At 41.3% G+C, this 21,069-nt stretch overlaps 1 protein-coding gene across 1 annotated transcript in view; it reads left to right on the forward strand.

The window, feature by feature from the left end:
* The window catches only part of PKP4 (plakophilin 4), a 171,168-nt gene that overhangs the window by 85,898 nt on the left and 64,201 nt on the right, over positions 1–21,069 (forward strand). Inside the window, 1 exon segment of the mRNA XM_015411565.1 lies at positions 17,243–17,277. Within this exon segment, the coding sequence (XP_015267051.1) occupies positions 17,243–17,277 (35 nt within the window).

Below are 21,069 nucleotides of genomic sequence, written 5' to 3' on the forward strand. Positions count from 1 at the left end.
AAATTTGTAACTTGTGGCATACATCATCAGAGGTTGGTCATCTGCAAGCTGAGGTTTTGAAGGATCATAGGAAGTGTAGGTCTTAGTGTAGTTGCCATCTTTTAACTATGTACATCAGAGTGCCCTTTGGAGTCTTCCTGATTAGGTTTGGATGTTTACCACCCTTACTGATAACGACTAGGACACTAAAGCAATTCTACTTTATACTTTCAATTTCTACTCCCCCCCCCCATGTGTTGTTGAAAATATTGCCCTCTGTAATAGAAAATACATCTGATTGCAATTTGACCTACCTATTCCTTCCATGAATTCAGTCCACTGATTTTAAAGGGGCAGGTGACTAACCAAGAAGGTTTGGCAGCTCGTTTCCAAACTGGAAGCACAGGTGCCTCTTCAGGTTCTGTTCATAATGTGGATACACTGATGTCATGAAACATCTTGATTAACATCAGGAAGACTCTAAACATCACTCTAAACATTTTTAAATGTTTTGGTTACAAATGATGGGCTGGATCTGGACTAATATTTCCATGGGCGCAAGAATTTCCACACATAGAGTGCAGTTTTCTTGCCTCCCTGTACAGGATTTCCCCACCCAGGCCAGTCCAGGGATGGGTGGGAATCTTGTACTTTTACAGTACATTAAAAAACAACCCAAGAGGTAGTCTATACCCTCTCTAGTTTTAAGAACCATATGCCACCAGAACCTCTACATTAGTTCCCCCCAACCTGAGATTAGAGGTTCAAACTCTCAGTTGGTATCTAGAACTTAACACATTAGCAAATCATTCCCAGAGATGCACACTTTTTACTCTCCAATAGTAGCGTATATGGTGAGCGTTTAGGCCACAAAATTTAGCCTTGGAATTCAGGTACAACATCAAAGACAATTTTAACAATCAGAGGAATCTTTATTTAGTACAGAGCTTAGCACAGACTACCAGAGTTTACCAAAATAACAAGCCTAAGGCAATTTGCCTTAACTACACAGTAAAAGATACATATTTACCAAGTCAGGATAGCATCCAAGAGTTCAAGATTGTCCATTGTGATAATCCAAGTAGCACCAAGGGATTTTGAAGGGAAATCCCATCTTTGCACTCCATGTGCCTAAAGTCACAAAGCAGTCCTTTGTCTCTTCAAAGGACAGCATTTCCAAGTGCAATAAAACAAGCATGGAGAGCCAGAACAGAGTCCAATTCCAGTCATGATCAGCCATGGCCATTCGGCCAATCACGAGTGGACATAGGTGTGTCCAATTGTTGGTTGCCATAGCTGCAACACAGGAATGGCTAGAAGTTTGGAGACTCCTCCTGCAGTCAGGTGACCCAGCTTCTAGCTACTTCATTTACTACGTGACTTGTCGCATGTGGGGCCAGAAAGTGTAGCCATGAGGTCTGGCGTTTGGCATAGAAGTGAGAAAGAATGTGGGTTTATGGCATGGCTATTTAGGCCATTTGGCCTTACCATGTGGCTAGCAAGAGGAAACAAGGCACAGCATGTTATCAGAATGTAATCACAGGAGAAGGCACGGATTATAGAAAGCAGAAAGCAAAATTTCTATACACTCCCTCATCCCACAACAGCCCAAAATGCCGTTCCTATCTCTTGGTGTCCTTCTACCCCAAGGATTTCAGGGGGCATTTCAGGCTACTGTAGCAGGGCATGCGCACAGGACAATTGTGCCCTGTGGTTGGGAATCCTTGTGCAGGCAGAGTATCTAATTTGGATACTAACCAATAAGAAAACATTTCATAAACCCTTTGAAGCATTTTTATTACAAGTTTCTTTTAAAATAGAAGGTATAGAAGAATACAGTAAATAGTAGACCAATTCCAGCCCATGAATACTGGAGAAGTACATCTCCGAAAGTGCAGTTTATTTGGAGCAGTTCACTGAAGCAGAGCTCTTGTAGCAGCCATTTTTAATTACTTCTTCTCATTGCCATTCTGTTCACAAACATTTTATGCCACAAGTCAATTTCCTCTGGGATGTAAAAATCCAAATGGTAATGGTCCCCACCAGCTGGAATTAAAAATGTATATCTAAATCTCCTGTAGAGCAGTTATGCTTTAGGTAATTCACCCAGTTGTGCTATTAAACTGAGGCATTCATGCTGAGGCAACAACCTAATGCTGTGGCCGTATGAATACTCTGGTTTGAAACTTGAATAGCTTTCAAAACTAGTAGGGTGGTTTATTTGCTTTGTTGGCTGTAATGGATCGTTTCTTGTTCCAAAATATCAATAAAACAATGTTTTTATTCATGCATGGGACTCTAATGAAGTACACTCAAACTGAATGCTTGAAAAGTCACCATAACTGAATTTTTTCATTAGAACAAAGTTTGAGTCCAGTGGCACCTTTAAGACCATTAAAGTTTAATTCTGGGTATATACTTTCATTTGCATGCATGTTTTATAGCTGAGGAAGTGTGCATGCACACGAAAGCTCACACACTGAATAAACCTTCGTTGGTCTTAAAGGTGCCACTGGACTCAAACTTTGTTCTGTTAATTCTAATGTGTTAGGGAAGGCTGCAGCAAGCCTTCTTTTGTGATTATTTAAATTACTCTGTACTATTACCTGTGTTGGGAATGTTCTAATAGTTAAGTAAGCATCCGGTGCAATATTGAACAGAGTATTACAAGGACTTGCCCTTGTTTGGTGGTGTTTCGTTGTCTCAGTTACTAAACTAGCCTTTTAAGATTTTGTGTAAACAAACTCACTTAACTGACTTGCTAGGAAGAAAAGAGCCAGTTAACCTACAGAGACCCTGCTAGTTTTGTTGGATCCATTTATGTAAATAATTTCACAAGCTGTGTTAGAACCATTTTCTTCACAGGCTGTTCCTTATTCCTCTCTCCCCCCCCCCCAACCTCCGTTCCTCAGAAGCTTGTGGCAGGTTCCATGTGTACAGCCTAAACAGGCCTCTTGCGCCTGTTGAGATTGGATCTCCATTGTGGTAGGAATTAAACAGGAGCTAATGAAGAGCCATCCTGACCTATGTTTGGGTTGCCTTATGCGCACACATTTGTTCTCCGTGAAGATGGCAGGGCTCTTTTTCCAGCTAAGCTGCTCAACCAACTGTTTGAGGTAGCACAGTGAGGAAAGTGCCAGTGCACTGCATAGATTCAGCTCATTTGTTCCCAGTCCCACTGGTATTCCAGGAAGGGATGGGTGTATCTTCTGTGAGGTGCCAAAATACATTGAACTAGCCCTTTAGCTATAGTTACTGTCCAGTTGTTTACAGCAAGAGAGGGACAGAGAGCCAATTTGGTGTAGTGGTTAGGAGTGCGAACTCTAATCTGGGAGAACTAAGTTTGATTCCCCACTCCTCCACATGCAGCTGCTGGTGTGACTCTGGGTCAGTTACAAGCTCATTCAGAGCTGTTCTCTCGAGCAGTTCTTGAAAGAGCTCTCTCACCCCACCTACCTCACAAGGTATCTGTTGTGGGGAGGGGAAGGGAGAGGATATTGTAAGCTGCTCAGACAAGTTTGGGTAGTGAGGGGCGGGGTATAAATCCAATCTCCTCCTCTTTTGATGGTTTCTAGCTATTTTAGAATTAAGGTTGAGCTTTTGTTTCCTTCTTGTTAGTGGTACTTAAAGCCTGGGCATGGCCAGAGGCATGAGCCCCTTGTCATAGCCTGTGGCCTTGATGGGCCAGTGGATTCCAGGCAAGCCCAGGACATTTAGCATACCTTTCGATATTTTCTGTTTGTTTGCATTTTACTGGTATTTCTGTAAGCCTCTTTGGATCCCCACTGAGGAGAAAGAGGACTAAGAAATACCATAAATCAAACAATCTGCAGGGGCAATACGATGATAGTGGCAACCAACATCTTATTCAATAGTTTATTATTTTTTTTAACACAAAGCTTCTACAAATATATCCCACAGAACTCAAGCCTCAGTAACTCCTCATCTAAATGGCTCCTGGAACATTTTCTATTTAGATGTGATAATAAATGCCAAAACTGGAAACAGAAACCATAAAAGATGGAATTAATACATTGTCATGAAGTCTTGTGTATTTTTATGTTTATGTTTTGTAAAATAACTTTCAGAAAATGCATTGCATTTAAATATTTTCATATAAACTTTATTATATTTTAGCAGATTATGAATGATAGTCCCAAATACAATATTTTCTCCCATAAAAATACTTTGGATATAAAACTGCCATACATTCCTGTTGTATTTTGCCTTGTCACCGTGTTCAGACTTTTTGACCAAGATCATAATTTGATCTTTAAGGAAATCCCTAACAATAGGAAATAAAGGTTTTCAAAAACCTGCATGACATTTTTTCCCTGTTCTGTGTCTTTTATGTGTTGAGCTGGCCATGCCTTTGTAAAATAAAACCTAGGGGCCCACAAGAAGTCATGTGTTGGGGGATTAAACTATTTAGAACCTCCCCTCCTAATCCCACCTGCCAGTATTCTACAAACTCTCAGGGTTAATTTTCCCCATTGTCCTCCATTCCCCCCTGCCCCCCCCCAAACCTATTAGCTGCTTTCAGTGTTCTGTGCCCTTTGGGCATGCTTAATCTACATCAAGTGGAGGTCTTTCAGGGTGGTGATTTCTTCCTCTAGGTGGTTTCTCCTGCCTTGTCTGTAAATAGCCTGGGTTTGCTGCTTTTGTGATTGGTATTGGTATAGAGGCCATTTATTTCAGTATCAGGTACGGTGATATCAGTTATGGTTTCCATGTGCAGAAATAATAAAATCTTGATTCTGCCCCCACACTTTAAAAAAAGGTAAAGGTAAAGGTTCCCTTGCTCGAAAGCCAGTCGAAACCGACTCTAGGGTTGCGGTGCTCATCTCCATTTCAAAGCCGAAGAGCCAGCGCTGTCCAAAGATGTTTCCGTAGTAATGTGGCCAGCATGACTAAACACCAAGGCGCACGGAACGCTGTTACCTTCCCACTGAAGTGGTGCCTATTTATCTACTTGCAGTTTCTTGCTTTCCAACTGCTAGGTTGGCAGGAGCTGGAACTAGAGACGGGAGCTCACTCCGTCATGCGGCACACTCTGGTCTCAAACTGCTGAACTACCGACCTTCCACAGCCTGCAGTTCAGTGTCTTAACCACTTGAGCCACTGCAGCTCCTGGCTCCACACTTACCTTTAGCTAAACTAGTGAACACTGCAAGTGAAACTGATGCAGTTTTGAAAAGTAATCTACACAGCCTTCTGAAGAGTTCCTGTTAAAGTAATTTTGAAAATCATTGATTATTAACAGTACTGAACGTGATATGTTTGTCTATGGAACCTTGTTCACTTTCTGCAAGTTAACAGACCTTCTTTACGACATAGTCTTATTCCACCACCACTCCCGTCCCAGCCTTCAAGCCTGCCATTGCTTCTATAATCTAACTAAACATATTTTAGCATACGCATCTGATTTGTTTTATGCACTCTTCATTGAGTGGCTGTTACATTATTACATTCTGGTAAAATGTTATTTTCCCCATATGTATGTTTTTTATGGTACAGCAGAAGAATGGGGCAGCTGTTAGACTATAAAATACACGTGTTTAATTTCAGGAATAGGCATCTGAAAGTGCCTAGGCAAGCTTAATCTACGTCATTGGACTTGAGCTGGCGAATCGGGAGAAAAAGTAAGTGGTTATGACCTGATCTAAAGCTGGTCATACCATTGCCACCATTCCTTTCATTGCTTGTTCAGATTTTGTAGAAATATGGGAGAAGCCATTGAAGAAGTTTTTAGAAATACATATATGTGATAAGAGGAATTTTGAGGTTCTCATGATTTAGGTTAAAAGTGGTTCTTAAAAACTAAAAATCACTACCCTACAGGCTTCAAAATGCCCCAGCCATTCCTCACTTCTTTCTTTTGCTGTTCAGAACTAAGACAGCAACCATTCTGGAATTAATTTTAAGAAGACATAATTAAGGACAACATTTATGATGTGTATTGGTGCATAAATTTATAGTTGTTATAACAATTGAAAGGCATGCTTGGTTCACTTAACAAACCCCAGCTGGTAAGTGGGTGTTAATGGCTTCAGATCAGATACTTAGATTTTATTTTCAAGAACTGTTTGATCATTCTCGCACACTACAAAATTTTAAAAATGGCAATGATGCACTTCCCTACTGTTCTACATCAAATGGGGACAAGGTAGAGAAGGGTGACATTCTTTCGGGACAAATTCTAGTTAATGAAAGACCTAGTGGGAAAGTTGATTAAACCTTTATTTATTATTTGGGACTCTCCTCTGGTAACACTCCGTTCCTCTTGAGGTAGATTTGCCTCAGTTTGCAGGCTGCTTAGAGGGATGGCAGAAGGTTTTTGAAGGAGTATAGAAGGAACAAGAGGGGACCCACAACAAAATGTTGCATAATGTGTTGTGAGTCCCTGAGCTAGGACAAAAATCTGTGAGCTGGAGGCTAAAAAGCTGTAGCTAGCTCACACTAACTCAGCTTAGAGGGAACACTGGTGACTGCAGTCCAGAGAAACCCCACAGTTTAAAAGTAATCATTGTTATCAACGCTCTGCAGTTTTAATAGCATTCCCATGACTAAACTACTGTAACTCAACATTACAGCTGATTTAGAAATACCACTTTGGTCAGGATGAGGCATCAAAGAGCAGCGTCGCTGGGGGGGGGGAGCTACATTTGAAGCCTCTGCCATTCTCACTCTATTGGCATTCCAATGCAGGGAAAGAACTGGTCAGGCTGACCCACCTCTGGGCAAAATCCTTCTGCTCCAGACTTCTTTGCAAAGGGTGATTTAAAAAAAAAGCTTGCTGGCTCTAGCATCTGAGAAGGAAGTTTGGCACACACTCATGCTCTTGCATTCTCCGGGGGGGGGGAGATTTTGCTTCCTGCCCACTCTGTCCCCCCCCTTCTATCAGTAAACCTAACAATTAGCTGGGAGGAGGTGGGGGAAGAGGAAGAGAGGAGGCACTGGGAACTTCTCTCGCCTGCTTCAGTTTCCCCGGGGGGTGGGGTGAGGTGTATGTGCGCTTCCTTCTTGCAAAGTGGAAGGAGCTGCCCAGTGAAGAGAGCTGAGAGCTGCTGCAGTTTGCTTTAAATCGCAACGTTGTCTGTTGGAGGCTTGAACGTTCAGTGGAGGGGGCATGGCCATGGGGAGGACTCAATGCTGTCAGAACAACAGGAGAGAGAGGGATGGGGAGAGAAGGCTCCTCCCCCTCTGCCCTGGTAAGTCCGTTCTCTACGCAGCCGCAGTGAACTCTGTTTTACTTTTTGGCTGTTTTTTAACTCCCCCCTCTATTGGCGTGATCTGGTCCATGGGGTCGCGAAGTGTCGGACTCGACTGTGCGACTGAACAACAACAACTATATTTTAAAGTTTTTAGATTTTTCTGCACACCTGGGAAGTAACTGACGTGTGCAGGATAATCTCTTTTCCCCCCCATGTGGTCCCAATCTGCAGAAATAAGTATCCGCACAGAGAGGGGACCCTTGGCTATTAGTATATAGACGGGGTAGGAGAGGGCTGACCAGTTTTAAATTGTCCATTTACCTAGATCAGTGATGGCGAACCTTTTAGAGACCGCGTGCCCAAGCTGCGACCCAAAACCCACTTATTTATCGCAAAGTGCCAACATGGCTATTTAACCTGAATACTGAGGTTTTACTTTAGAAAAAACAACTCATGTGATCCAAACAAAGTAAGGAAAGCAATCCCAAATGCTTTCATTTACTTAAAATTATTTGGCAGAGAATTCGACACTTTAATGATGGTCTGGGCCTGGCTGTGGCGATGGCACGCGTGCCCACAGAGAGGGCTCTGAGTGCCACCTCTGGCACCCGTGCCATAGGTTCGCCACCACTGACCTAGATTATATATAAATCAAATAGTTTCCCATTCATGTACATGTAAGTACATTTCTGTGACCTTAATAAAAGTAATAAAAATAAATAAACCTCTTTCCAACCAAACACACGTCCCATTGATGGGAATGTGGTTTTTTATCAGACCAATAAGATGTATACTGCCCCCACACTGGTGTTCTGGTTTCAGGAACCTCCAATTGGTGCTCTCTCTGAAAGGCAGCTCCTGTTACTGTAACTCACTAGACCTATTGCTGGAGGTTTTCAGCTTCAGCCACCTTTGCACTTTTCTCATCTGTAACCAGGATAGTGGAGACAACAAACTGGGAAGATGAGGAGGATGATACTTTATAGACAGTTCAGAGAAGGGATAGGTGACGTGGAAACTAGGCCTAATATACTCTCTGAAGGACCTGACAGTTCAGTATAGTGTACGTTCCTTTCTGTACTAGAAATATCTTGGTTTCTTCCTCAGATGTTGGTGTCTTTGTAAACGATCTGTAGCTGAGTTAGGCAATTCGTTTAGCACCAATGGCTGTGTTTGAAAGACAAAATGAGATTAAGGGCCTTTGCTAATTAGAGGGGTTTTTAATGCATGTAATTAAGCTATTGTACAGATGCCACATTTCAGTTAGAAGATATATTACAATTATTCTAAAATGTAAAATATTCTTATTTAAAAATTGTAAGCTGGGCACAAGAAAATGAGCCACCACTAGGGAGGAGAACTTGATTTATGAGTTTAGGAAGAAAAGTTTAAAACTTGGGGTGTTTTCAGTGACTTAATTTCCCAGTTTGTTTTTTAAAAACCGTTTATTTATTATTTTAATATTACATAATAAACATCGATTTACATTTCTTATTCTTGTGAGTCTTATTTATACATCTTATCTAGCCATACGTAAAAAAAATTCCATCTTTTTTCAAATATTTCTTTATTTTCCCCTTGTATTCTTAAACTTAATCTATCCATTTCCGCTACTGACAACATCTTATCAATTATATCTTTTTTCTTTCCTTCCCCCCCCCCAGTTTTTAAGGTTGTAGTTGTAATTTAAATTACAGCTTTAATGGTGACGATTACAAACTTCTTTTTAAAAAAATTAAATCTTTTTTTGAAACTACAATTACAAAACTTCCTGCTGATGAACGTATCTATGGATTTATAACAACCAGCGCTTGCAGTTGTCTATAATATGCTTGGATATAACACTGGCAAATATAACACTGTTCTAGAAAAGGACTGGTGGCTTCATACATTTCATAGCACAGTCATTCCAGTTCCAGAATCACCAGCTTTGGTACTTAGGGTATTCAGAACGAACATGGTGTAATGGTTAAAATGTCAGACAGAGATCTGTTCAAATCTTCACTCTGCTGTGGAAGCTCATTGGATGACCTTGGTCTAGCCTCTTAACTCTCAGCCTAACCCACCTCACAGGCTTGTTGTGAGAATAAAGTGGAAGAAGAGAGACCGATGTTGTAAGCTGCTTTGTGTCTCCATTGGTGAGAAAAGCAGTGTATAAGTATTTAAATAAATAAAACAATAAACCATACTCATCGATTTTGTTGAAATTTTGTAATTATGATAGAGGTTGCAATGTATCTGTAGCCAAAGGATTTTTTTTTTTTATTATACCCTCTCCAAAATTGGTTTAAGGTCACATTCTCATGAAACATATGATCATTCTGTAAAATAAAGAATGAGCTGTCTTCTACCTTCAGTGGTCATTAAGGAAACCCTCACTTTTAAGCTCTTTTGAAGACTTTGGACCATGGTCCAGTTTAATGTTCTGCAGCCCCTGTTTCTTCTGGTCCTTCCCTCAGGCTCTCTGGTTAGAGATGAAGGGAATGAGTAGTCCAGGCAGGCATCTGCAGAGAGAAAGGGTGTGCCTAACTTCTGCCTTATGCTTCTTATGAGAGGAGGCCTGTTTTCTCTTTGAACTGTATTTGCATGTACAGTGAAATGCGTACACTGTACATATAGGGGGACAGCAGAATCACGCCCTCTCTTGGCATGGGGATGGAGATTTACACCAGTTCCCCTCACCACTGCTACCCACTGAGCCCCCTAGAGGGTCAGCAAACTCTTGGGAACAGCACAGGAGGCAAAGTTGGGGTCTGCAGTGAGGAAGGGAAATGGGGAAATCATGGATTCCATTTAAGAAAACCAATGTCATTAAGTCTTCAGACTATTTTGTTGGATGCAAGCTAGTATCCTAAATGCAAGAATCACTGAAATTCAATTTCAAATGAAATCTGATTTGTGCACATTTAGATAACGTGAAGCTTTTCCTGGAGTTCACCTTAACTAACAAACTTGGTTCACCTGTATTTCTTTCAGTTATTGGTTAAGCCCAATAAAAATGGTAGACTAAGTAGTGATGAAGATTCATATATATTGGTTCTGCACCTCTGTTGCAGTCCCGCCAGAGAACCTTTACAAAGCCTCAATACCATCCATATAGCCACTACCAGTCTTCATATTCATACCACCATATGCAGTATCCTCAACAGAGAGTTTTCCAATCACCTCAACAGCAAGCCAGGCGTTGACCCCACTGCAGATCTAGGTCTCGGGGCAGCAGCCACAGCAACAGTCCCCCAAGGACACAATGCTGGGCCAACGGGCTCTCTTCTGACTAGAGAACCAACTATTGAGAGCTCAACCTTGATTAGGTTGACCACCTTTTACCTCCATTGGCAACACCTGACATCTGATCCCTGGGTGCTGGCTATCGTTCGCTTTGGCTATCATTTAGAGTTTGTAGAGTTTCCCCATCATAGAAGGCCCTGCGGCTGCCTTAAACAATATTATGCCAAAAAACAGGAAATCACTGTGATCAATGACAATGACACATTTAATAAAATTATACATTGAAACGAAGTCCAATTATTTATTTATACTCAATATTGCATATAAAACAGAGTCCAACTTATTCATTTCCCTCTCATAAGGGCCATGGTAACATGCATATCCAAGAACCAGTAGCAGTCGACTCTTTTTGAGAAGCTGTTACGCCTTATTGCCTAGTGTAGAGAACTGAAGAGCATTGTTGGCATTTAATGACATATACAGTGTTAGAAAATGAGCAGCTGCTGGTGTGACCTTGGGTTAGTTATAAGTTTATTCAGAGCTGTTCCTTCAAGAGCAGTTCTTGAAAGAGCTCTCTCAGCCCCACCTACCTCCCAGAGTGTCTGTTGTGGGGAGGGGAAGGGAAAGGAGTTTATAAACCTCTCTGAGACTCCAAGTGAAGGGTGGGGTATAAATCCAATCTCCTCCTCCTCCTCTTCTTGTGGGTGAGGAGTTGTTTAAGATTGGGGGGCAAGAAAAGGTTTTTCTCCCAGTACTTGTGAAAGAGAACTGTCATTATCCAGTAGAGGTTGTAATTCGCTGATGATGCACTGAATTGTTCGAGTTGAGAGCTGTATGTGGCCACTAGTGGTATTCTGTTATTGTCTCTTTGGGACCTGTCTTGAAACATTCTGACTTTGTTAATCTGTTTCTTGATGTCATCGGGTAGGTATTTTAGTTCCAAAAAGGGTTGTTGTAGAGCCCTCAGATGTCTGTAGGATTGGAACAGATGCAGCTGCAACTCCCCCCCCCCCATATGTAATGGTTGAGGAAGTCGTTAAGTGTGCATGCACTTGAAAGCTTATACCCAGAATAAGACTCAGTTGTTCTTAAAGGTGCCACTGGACTCAAACTTTGTTCTGTTGCTTCAGACCAATGCAGCTGCCCACCTGAGTCTAGCTTATAACTAGGCATAGCTATTCACTACTGATTTCTTCCGTCCTGCCAGTTATCGGAAATGCTAACTATATTTGTTCTCATTTAATACCAAGCATTTCAGCTGTCCTGTTTAAGCTTGGAAATGTGTAGCATTGCATATAGACACACATATTGTCTTTTTGCCTCCAAGAGTCCTCCATGTACATTTCTCACTGAAGACCCTTAGGCTCCACAATGACTGTCATTTTGTGGGATGCAGTCACTTTAAAGTTCTAACCCGTACCCATCTAGATTATTTGGACTAGTTAACCCATCAGCCCTTAGGTATGAATAATCTTGAACTGGATAGTCTCTAGTCTAGCACTTGTTCGCTTTTGCCAAGAATTAGTCTGCTTCCCACAAGAATTTGTAATCTTAACTATGAAAGTGCCAAGCCGCACTTCTCAAACTTCTAGTTATGCCTTTTTGTTTTTCTTCATGCCTTAGCGTCTGTTCAGCTGTGCTAGAAATCTGGTTAAATCTAATATGGAGCTACTCCAGAAATAAGAATTGTGGATAAATTGCAGAATGTTCTTGAGTAGAAGTATGTTGAGTTGCTGAGAAAGGCAATGTGAAGCTGTGCTTTAAGTCTTTGGATAAAAGGAGTAGTACCTCTTTCTAGGTATTAGACTTCACATCTCAGTTGTCAGAAAATAAATTTCAGTTCCTTGGGGATTTTTACTTACATATTTATACCCTGCTTTTCTTCTCAGTGGGGACCCAAAGTTGCTTTGCAACATCATTATCCCCTAGTTGTAACTACCACCACCACCCTGTAAGGTAGGTTAGGCTACCTCAAGACAGCAGGAATATTCTACTTGAATACCAGCATTTGTCCTAATGCTGTGTCTAGTTCATGAGGGATTTGATTTCCAGTGAAAAAACTGGGATTTCAAGGTGGAGGAGAAACCCTGCTATTTAAGTACGATTATAACAGTACAATCTGTAGAGCACAATGTGTTTGTTCTACTCAGTTTATTGGGCTTCTCCTACCTGGAGAACTCCACGGTTACGGCTCATATTTGACTGTGCCTCACTATAGGTGTGCCTTTATGTTGGTGTTATAACAGTACAATCTGTAGAGCACAATGTGTTTGTTCTACTCAGTTTATTGGGCTTCTCCTACCTGGAGAACTCCACGGTTACGGCTCATATTTGACTGTGCCTCACTATAGGTGTGCCTTTATGTTGGTGCGCCTTAATGCCCTACCATGGCCCCGGGCACACGGGCCGGAAAATGCAGGGGGGAGGCGTGGTTAATTGCCCCGGAGGAAAATAACGTGCGGCAGCCTGGTCAGAAGTCCTTTCGAGGTCCCGTGGGTAGGCGTCAGGTGCAGATCAGACGGCTAGTCCGCAGCGTGGCAAAGAAGGAGCATGGCGCGTTCAAACCGGCACTTGCGCTGCGCTGCTCCTGTGGCAAACGCTGCTTCCTGTTTGTGCACATGCGCCATTGGGCGCTTTTCCGCATCCTGCGGAGACTTGGGGGGAAATCCCCTTGGTCGTGACGGAACATCAGCAGCCGCCAGATGCCACGACAGTCCACCGGCAACGCGGTCAGACGCCCGCCTTTGCCCCGCGGTTTCCGGAAACTACTACCTCGTAGGTACTAGTTTTTAACTCCGCACCTTTGGCAGGGAGCCACGGGTTCGCCACAAGAGCACTGGGCTTCCCAGATGTTGGGGTGTGATTGCACCCGGAAAATCTGCGGGACTCCCGTGCCTCTCCCGCGGCAACTTTGCCATGTGACCGGGGCCCATCTAGAGTTTTGCAAGGGCGGTATCTTAAGATACCATACTCTGGCCCCGGTCACACGGGCCAGATATCGCCGGGGGGGAGGCGTGGCTGTTTGCCCCGGAGCAAACTACTGCGCGGCTGCGGGATCACACGTCCCGCCGACGTCCGTTGGTTGGGGGGGAGCCCGGGGAGGTGCCAATCAGACGGTGCAGCAAAGAAGCGGTGCTGCCGTGGCAAACGGGGTTGTTGGTTTTTTTTAAACCCAAGTATGCGCTTGCGCTGTTGGGTGCTTGTGCGCATCCTGTGGAGTCTTTTTTTTAAAAAAACCTTCTTTGTGACGGGACATGGGCGGGCGCCGGATGCCACGGGATTCCACCAGAAACGCGATCAGGCGCCCGCCCTTGCCCCGCAGTTTCCGGAAACTAGTACCTCCGAGGTACTAGTTTTTTACCCCACATCTTCGGCAGGAAGCTTCGGGTTCGCCATAGGAGCTCTACACTTCTCAGATGTGGCGGTGTGATCGCGCCCAGAAAATCCACCTATCTTCCGTCTCTGTAGCGTGCCTAATGCTCCGTGTGACCAGGGCCTATGATAGAGTGTGCACCAGTGGTGCAGGTAATGTCAACCTTTGAATGTAATAATTTTTCTAGAAATCTTTTAATTCTTCCTTTGCTCCAAAATATAGATCATATGGAGACATTATGTCTTTTATTAAAAGATAATAGCAGACCTATCACTCTTTTAGTTGCAAAATGTTATGCATCTGTGATAGATTTTCGCAGCCATTCAAATGGGGTCTAACCTTTTCTATATTTTAGTAATCTGCTTAAAACTAATAGTTAAGAATCAGTATAAAGTAGAGCGAGAGATAATACTCTTTGGTTACAGTAAGAATACCTTTTTTAAAAAACACTCTTTTCTGCCGGTTACTCTGTCCAGTATTAATTGCCAAGGGTATACAGCATCTACACTGTAGTTGCCTATATTAAAATTTCCGTGAATACAGATGATCAGTTTAAATGGATTCGTTTTCTGCAATACAGATTGTACGTTTGTCTCAATTCCTGCAGTTGTGCTGCTTGGGGAATATATATTCTTGTGTATTATAAACCTTGGGGTTTTTACCAGATGTAAGACATGTCCCTGTTCCCCACATGGTTGGATGTTCATCTGCGTTAGTACTCTCTAGCTGGAAATGTTAAATTGGAAAGGTATTTCCCCCAAGGTTTTGTGGCTAGGGCCTTCTTTTAAGGAATCATTTGTCTTCCCTAATTCCTCTCCATGATCGGATTTCACAATACGAAGGGTTGTTTGTGGTCATGAAAAATTTAAATGCTTGCAAATTTTGTGAGGGCTTTTGTTTGTTGGTGTGTTTTCTTTACTAAGAGATTAATCTCTCTGAAGTTTTGTTCATGTGTTGTGTGATGCATTGGTTGATGATGTGTCTCTCTGTGTGTATACTTAATTTTGATTTGTGTAGTGTGAATCTCTGATTTCCCCCCCCCCCAATTTTTCAGAGGTGGTGACCATAAGTTTATACATAAACAGTCAAATGAAATATTTTTTAAAAAATGCACTTGAAAAGAATGTGCAAGGGGGTAATTTAAATTATACAGAAGAGTATTTAACTGGCACCAACTATTTACTTCTGTTAACTATCTACTTACTTTATACAAAAGCTAAACAGGAAGTAATGACAAAGCAATGCATGGAGGGACAAGTACAACAAATGTATTCATGGAAAAATAAAAGTCTCTAAGGGAAAAGCAAAAGCAACTATTGAATATCACAGTATCAGTCAAGGTTTTCCACATTGTACCACATTTGCATGCACTGAAGAACTGAGGAAGATTTCCCCCATTTTACAAGTGGTGGGTTGAGTCATCCATGTTCACCCTAGATTAGGTGCTGCATGCCACTGTTTTGCCTCTGTTACATTATCTCACCAGCAGTTATGCAGATGTAGTATTTTAAGTCTCTTACACTGTGTTTAAGAAATTGGGGAAAGGTTGCATTATAGGAATGAGGCAGCATACTTCCTCCGCATGCAAATTGCTCTTTTACGTAATTATAATTAAGTTATACCCTAAGGCATAGGGTGATGTGGGTCTAAGCTGTCTATGGTTAAAGCTGACTAGCTGCTAAGCATTAAGGTCACACTATAGAGTTAAAAGGGGTTTTGTTTTTTTGTTGTTGTTTTTTGCAGTGAACAGAGCAGAAGCAGTTCCCTCTTTCTTTCTCCCTTGGCTTTCTCTTTTCAATTTCCACCCCCTTCTGGGAACTTCAATTTTTAGGAGGGCCTGAGGCATTTTTTGCAAGTGAGGTGTTGATATGGCAAGATGCTGTACAGACAAGCCTATGAAGATTTGGATATTTTATTCATCCACGCCTGGAGTCATAATGACCGTTTAAGCTGAAAAGTGTGTTTCTAGTACTTCATCCAAAATGTGTTTCCTTGGTACTAATTCAATGAATCACCTTCTTAATGAGATTGGAATTGAAATGTTAGCTGTAAACAGAAATGCTGAAGCAATGCCATGAGTCAGAGTGCAAGAGGTACCCATCTACAGCTATTTTTTCTACTCAAAACTGAGTCAGTTGCAGAAGTGTTTTTTGTCTCCATTACTTCTGTTCTGTGGGAAGTTACTATTAAATATATTGAAATAAGTAGTCCATTTCCATGCCTTGTATTTAGGATAGTGTAAATGGTAGTGCTAAAACCTTTCTTTCCCCAAAGACTTGCAGTCTGTAAAATGGATGTGGATCAAGTGGTTTTCCTTCTATTTTTACCAGTAAACACATCTAAAGATTTCAGTATGAAAAACTCTATCTATGTATTTGACTGTGCTATTTTGGCATCTGACAGAAATTGGCTTTGAAATGATGCAAATTAATGCCCTATTAGCAAATCTCATATTGTAAAGGAATAAACAAGTTTGCATAAATGAATCCTCCAGTGAAATATGTTATTGACAAGTAATCTTTTTATTCTGCATGCTGGAAGGGAAGAATAGGGTTTGATTGTTTGTTTCCACATAGCTAATGCAAAATATGGATGCAATCCAGTTTAATTTTATAGGAGTAATTGACAAGATGTCAGTAGTGCAATCCTTACCAGAGTTGTACCCCTCTAATTCCATTGAAGTCAGTGGGCTTAGAAGGATATACTCTGTTTAGGATTGTGCTGTGAAGTGCTTAGCCTTTTAGCAAGATTGCATCCTACATTTGCTGTTATCACTTAACACTGTGTTGATTTTCAGAAACCATAATGAATTGGATAAGTAATATTTTGCTATATCTGAGACTCCATAAGTCTGTGTTCACATAAGTCTGTATGCACCTAGAGCTTTACAAATATTCCCTTTTGCTATGATGGAGCTGTTAATACATCCCTTGAAGTTAATGGGGAATCCCAGGGAAGTGAAGGCCTCCTTTGCTTCCCTGGCTTGTACAGGATGAATTTTTGAGTGAATGGCTTTCACTAATACAACAGGTATTATCTTTACCTTTATAGGTACAGTGGACTTCACACGGTTCTCAGTAGAAACCTGTTTCTCCCTAACCCCTCTGCACATGCACAGATAGTATGATAGATTGTTACTGGAAATGGGAGGTCTGTTTTGTACCTGCCACGGATACATCATACCTTTTCATCTGCTAAATCATGTTCTGTCATAAACGGGGGGAGGCTTAGTGGGGGTACAGGGGAATGCATATAGACTTCTGGTTCTCTAGACTGCCTTAACACTGTACAGGTGTAAGTCTGAGAGGATGGAAAGGAAAAAGAGGCCTCTATTGAGCCCTATAGGGATTCTTCTGTGTGCAAGTATTGATCATGCCTTATGTGATTATAAAATGAAAAGTAAACTTTTGAGAAGACTTAAGGCTTGTTTTTGTTTCCTTCTCTATAGCTCTACTGAAAAATCATTTCCCTGGAGATCAGCAGGTACAGTTGTTTCTATGTATGGTGTACATCTAAATTGCAACAGATTTCTTAAATTTCACTCACAAGTTAATAACTATGCTAACTCAAATTGGTATGTTTTGTTGAATGCAAGTTATTATTGATTTATCCATGTAGAAGTAGTTTATCCAATAAAATACTTTGAATGTTTTTAATATACATTTTTGCAAAAGTAGTGTTTGGATGAATCTGTAAGGTTTGCTTTTAATGTATATGTGGTTTAAGTGATCATAGCTTCTTTAGCACCCACAGTTAGCAATGTGGAAGAGGTGCATACTGCTTATCACTTCTGTGCAGGGAAAAAATTTGGCCATAAGTGCATGGTCTATTTCAGTACAGAGCACTGCTGTCTACAGTGTGCATATATGAGATACATGGTGTCATTGATGGTGTTACTGCTGTGTCAGTTAAAGTGACTTATGTGGTACATATGGCTACAAATTACAATAATGTAAAGCTGCTATTTGAAGTATGTTGTAATGCAGATGTTTTCAAACAGTGTTCCATAAGGATCAGTACTGAAGGATAATTTACATGAAAGAGAATATGTGTGCAAGTACCATCTTTTTCTCTGTACTGCACATAATTCATAAGAACCATAATGAATCGTGTTTGTAAGAGTTCAGCACCGTTGTCCCTTGAAACTTTCAGTAATGAGCACTACATACCTGCGAGAGAAGTAATCCGTGAAAGTAGAATATGTGATGAACTGAAATAACTTTCTGAAAAGGAATAGCTACTCTTTTTAACAGGAGCAAAAAAAATTTCACAGCAGCCTGCAAACACCTTTTACTCCAGTCATCTTTGGACAAGCCCATCCTCAGATATCTTCAATGTTTAACTCCGGTACAGAGGGCTAAGGAAGGAACCCACAAGGATATAATGAAAGTAGCAGCAGCACTCCTGATGGATATTCCACTGGACATGATTGCGGATGAATGGAAACTTGAAGATGAAACTGCCAGTGCAACTTGTTGCATAGATACATACTGGAATCAGTTCTTTGAAAAGACACACCCATCTGGAGATCCAAAATACCCACTGGTTACCAAGGCGGTGAAAGCAGCATTATCTTTATTGCATGGTAGTACGGACATAGAAAGTGGGTTTGCAAAAACTAGTCACGTTTTAACCAATGAAAGGGCCAGCGTGTCAGAAAGAACGTTGAATGCCCACCTAATCGTCAAAGAAACTTTATATCATGTGTATGACAACAATGTATACCATGTTAATATCACACAGGAGCTTTTACAGATGGCAAGACCAGCTCATGTTCATTACAAGCAATATTGTGATGAACAGTGTGTCATTAAAGAGGAGCAAAAAGAAAAAGAAAAGAAAGAAGGGGAAAAGGCTGAGGAGTTAGAAAGGTTTAAGAAAATAGAGAAAAGGATAGTATATAAGAGAGGGAAGCAAAACTGAAAAGGTTGAGACAACAGAACGAGAAGAGGATGATTGCTTGAATGTTGCCAAATGATGCAACCAAATGTGTAAAGGAGGCTGCTGAGAAAAGGGATTCAACACAGCACAGCTCATGCTAGAAGGAGTGGAGAAAGCAATGGAAGAAGAGGGCAAGAAAAAATGCTTGCGGATGCAGTGCAGAAAACTGTTGAGAAACTAAAGAGTTCGTTAACTCCCTTTTCCATCAAAGAACCAAAGATTAAAAGAAAAGACAAGTCTTACCTTACAGTAATTATGTTTTGTTGTTATAATGATTACTTTATGTGAGGTTTTTAATATGTTTTGCTGTTTTATTATCTACAGTACGTGATCATTTTCAAAAGGGAATCTTTTTTTGCCTTAATTTTGTACAATAATGAAAACACTGTCCTTTCTTCATTTTAAAAAATTCAATAAAAAGGTGTGAGATCCTTTTATCTGGATCACAACTGACTATGGGGCTGGCTATGGGGATGGTGGAGGCCAGATAATGATCATTTTTAATGAAGTCCTAGTTTTATTTTAAAAACACTAGCTTATCAATAGGCTGACATTAAATTGTTCAGTAATTTGTTAGGTTTTTGTCAGTATTTGATCAGGGTTTTTTTTGGAATTTTGGTCAGTAGAATCAGTATTCTTGACCCTCTGACTGGTTTCCACCCCTGCGCCCAGCATCCAGAGCAATGCAGAGTTTTCCCAGAGAAGGGCTGCTAGGAGTGGAAGAGAGGGAAAGGTGAAGCCTGGGAGGCAAATAAAGATGGTTTGGATGGTGGTCAGAAGGAAGCAGGAAAAGGAGAAAGGTTTTGGCAGCTTTCAGGAAAAGGGAAACGAGATGCCCTTCACAACAAGTCCTCATGGGTTCCCTGCTTGTTATACGAGGGTGAGTCAAATGAAAACCTTAAAATGGCAATAAAATCCAGAAACACTGTGCCATTGTCTGTAAGTTGGCAGTATTTTTATCAATGACATAAGGAATGTCCTACAGGTAGCAGCAGAGTGCAGACAAGCAACACGCCATCACAGTAGCAGTGCGTAAAGACGGCCACCCAACTTGAGACATGCACCAAAGAGGTCATCCATTTATTTGTTTAGTGAAGGGAGTAAACTTCCTACTCTGCTTGTACACTTTCTGCAGTGACAGACATGCATCACCATATTGCAGCTTCATTCGTTGATGAATTACAATAGATTTCACTCCCTCACTACTCAGAAAGCGGATGACAGAACGCTGCTCCTCTTTGGTGCATGTCTCAAGTTGGGTGGCCGTCTTTACGCACTGCTACTGTGATGGCGTGTTGCTTGTCTGCACTCTGCTGCCACCTGTAGGGCATTCCTTATGTCATTGGTAAAAATACTGCCAACTTACAGACAATGGCACGGTGTTTCTTAATTTCATTTGACTCACCCTCGTAACATAATAATTTACATGAGGCATACAGTACCTGTGTACAGATTTCCCATTTTGCTTATTCATAAAGAGGTCAAAATGAAAGCCATAATACTAATTCATAAGCCCTTCAAACAGCATATAGTGAACTTGAAAGTCTGTTAAAAGGTTTGCTAGTAAGAGAAGATGCTAGGTTTTTTTTATGCAATAACTATAAATCATGGGGGGTTTTCTGCATTCAGGTTGGAATCCTTTGAGAATAGAAGTAACAAGTGTACTTATATAAGAATTTATATGTATATTTTGTTTTACGTTTTTTGTAACATTTACCTTATCCGTTTTTAAAACTACAACATTTTTGGGTGGATGAAAGCTAGGAAACAAATTTAATCCTGACAAAATGGAAGTTTTACTGTTGTGGGGGAGGTTTGAGCCAGGAACTTGGGATATCTCCTGCTCTAAATGGAACAGGTTCTTAGCTTGGGGGTGCCGCTAGACCCGGGCCTCCTATTGGATAAATAGATGGACAGGGGTGCCTTCCACCAGTTTTGGCTGGTGAGCCATATGTGGCCATTCCTGAATGGAAAGATCTTGCCACTGTAGTGCCTGCCCTGGTAACCCTGGTAAAAGGGTTGGGAGACATCTAGTATAGTGCTGGCAGAAAAATCATACCGAATCTGACAGATCATGCTATAGAGCTCATTGTAAGACCAATGAAGGCGCAGTAACGTTGGCAAAGAAAGGTTTCTCCTCTACTATTATAACATCAGCTAGTTCACGTTCATCCCAATTATTCAAGTTAACTCAGCATCTGCTGATGCCTAAATCTGAGCCTCTAGGAACAATTAGCTGTGATACTTTTGGCGAGTTTTTTGTTCCACCATGATAACTTTGCTCATGTCAGCAGGGGCTTATACAGGTGGCAACCTGCAAATGGGCAAAATCAG

The sequence above is a fragment of the Gekko japonicus genome, unplaced genomic scaffold (assembly GCF_001447785.1).
Source record: "Gekko japonicus isolate JY-2015 unplaced genomic scaffold, Gekko_japonicus_V1.1 scaffold6, whole genome shotgun sequence".
NCBI classification, from domain to species: Eukaryota; Metazoa; Chordata; class Lepidosauria; order Squamata; family Gekkonidae; genus Gekko; species Gekko japonicus.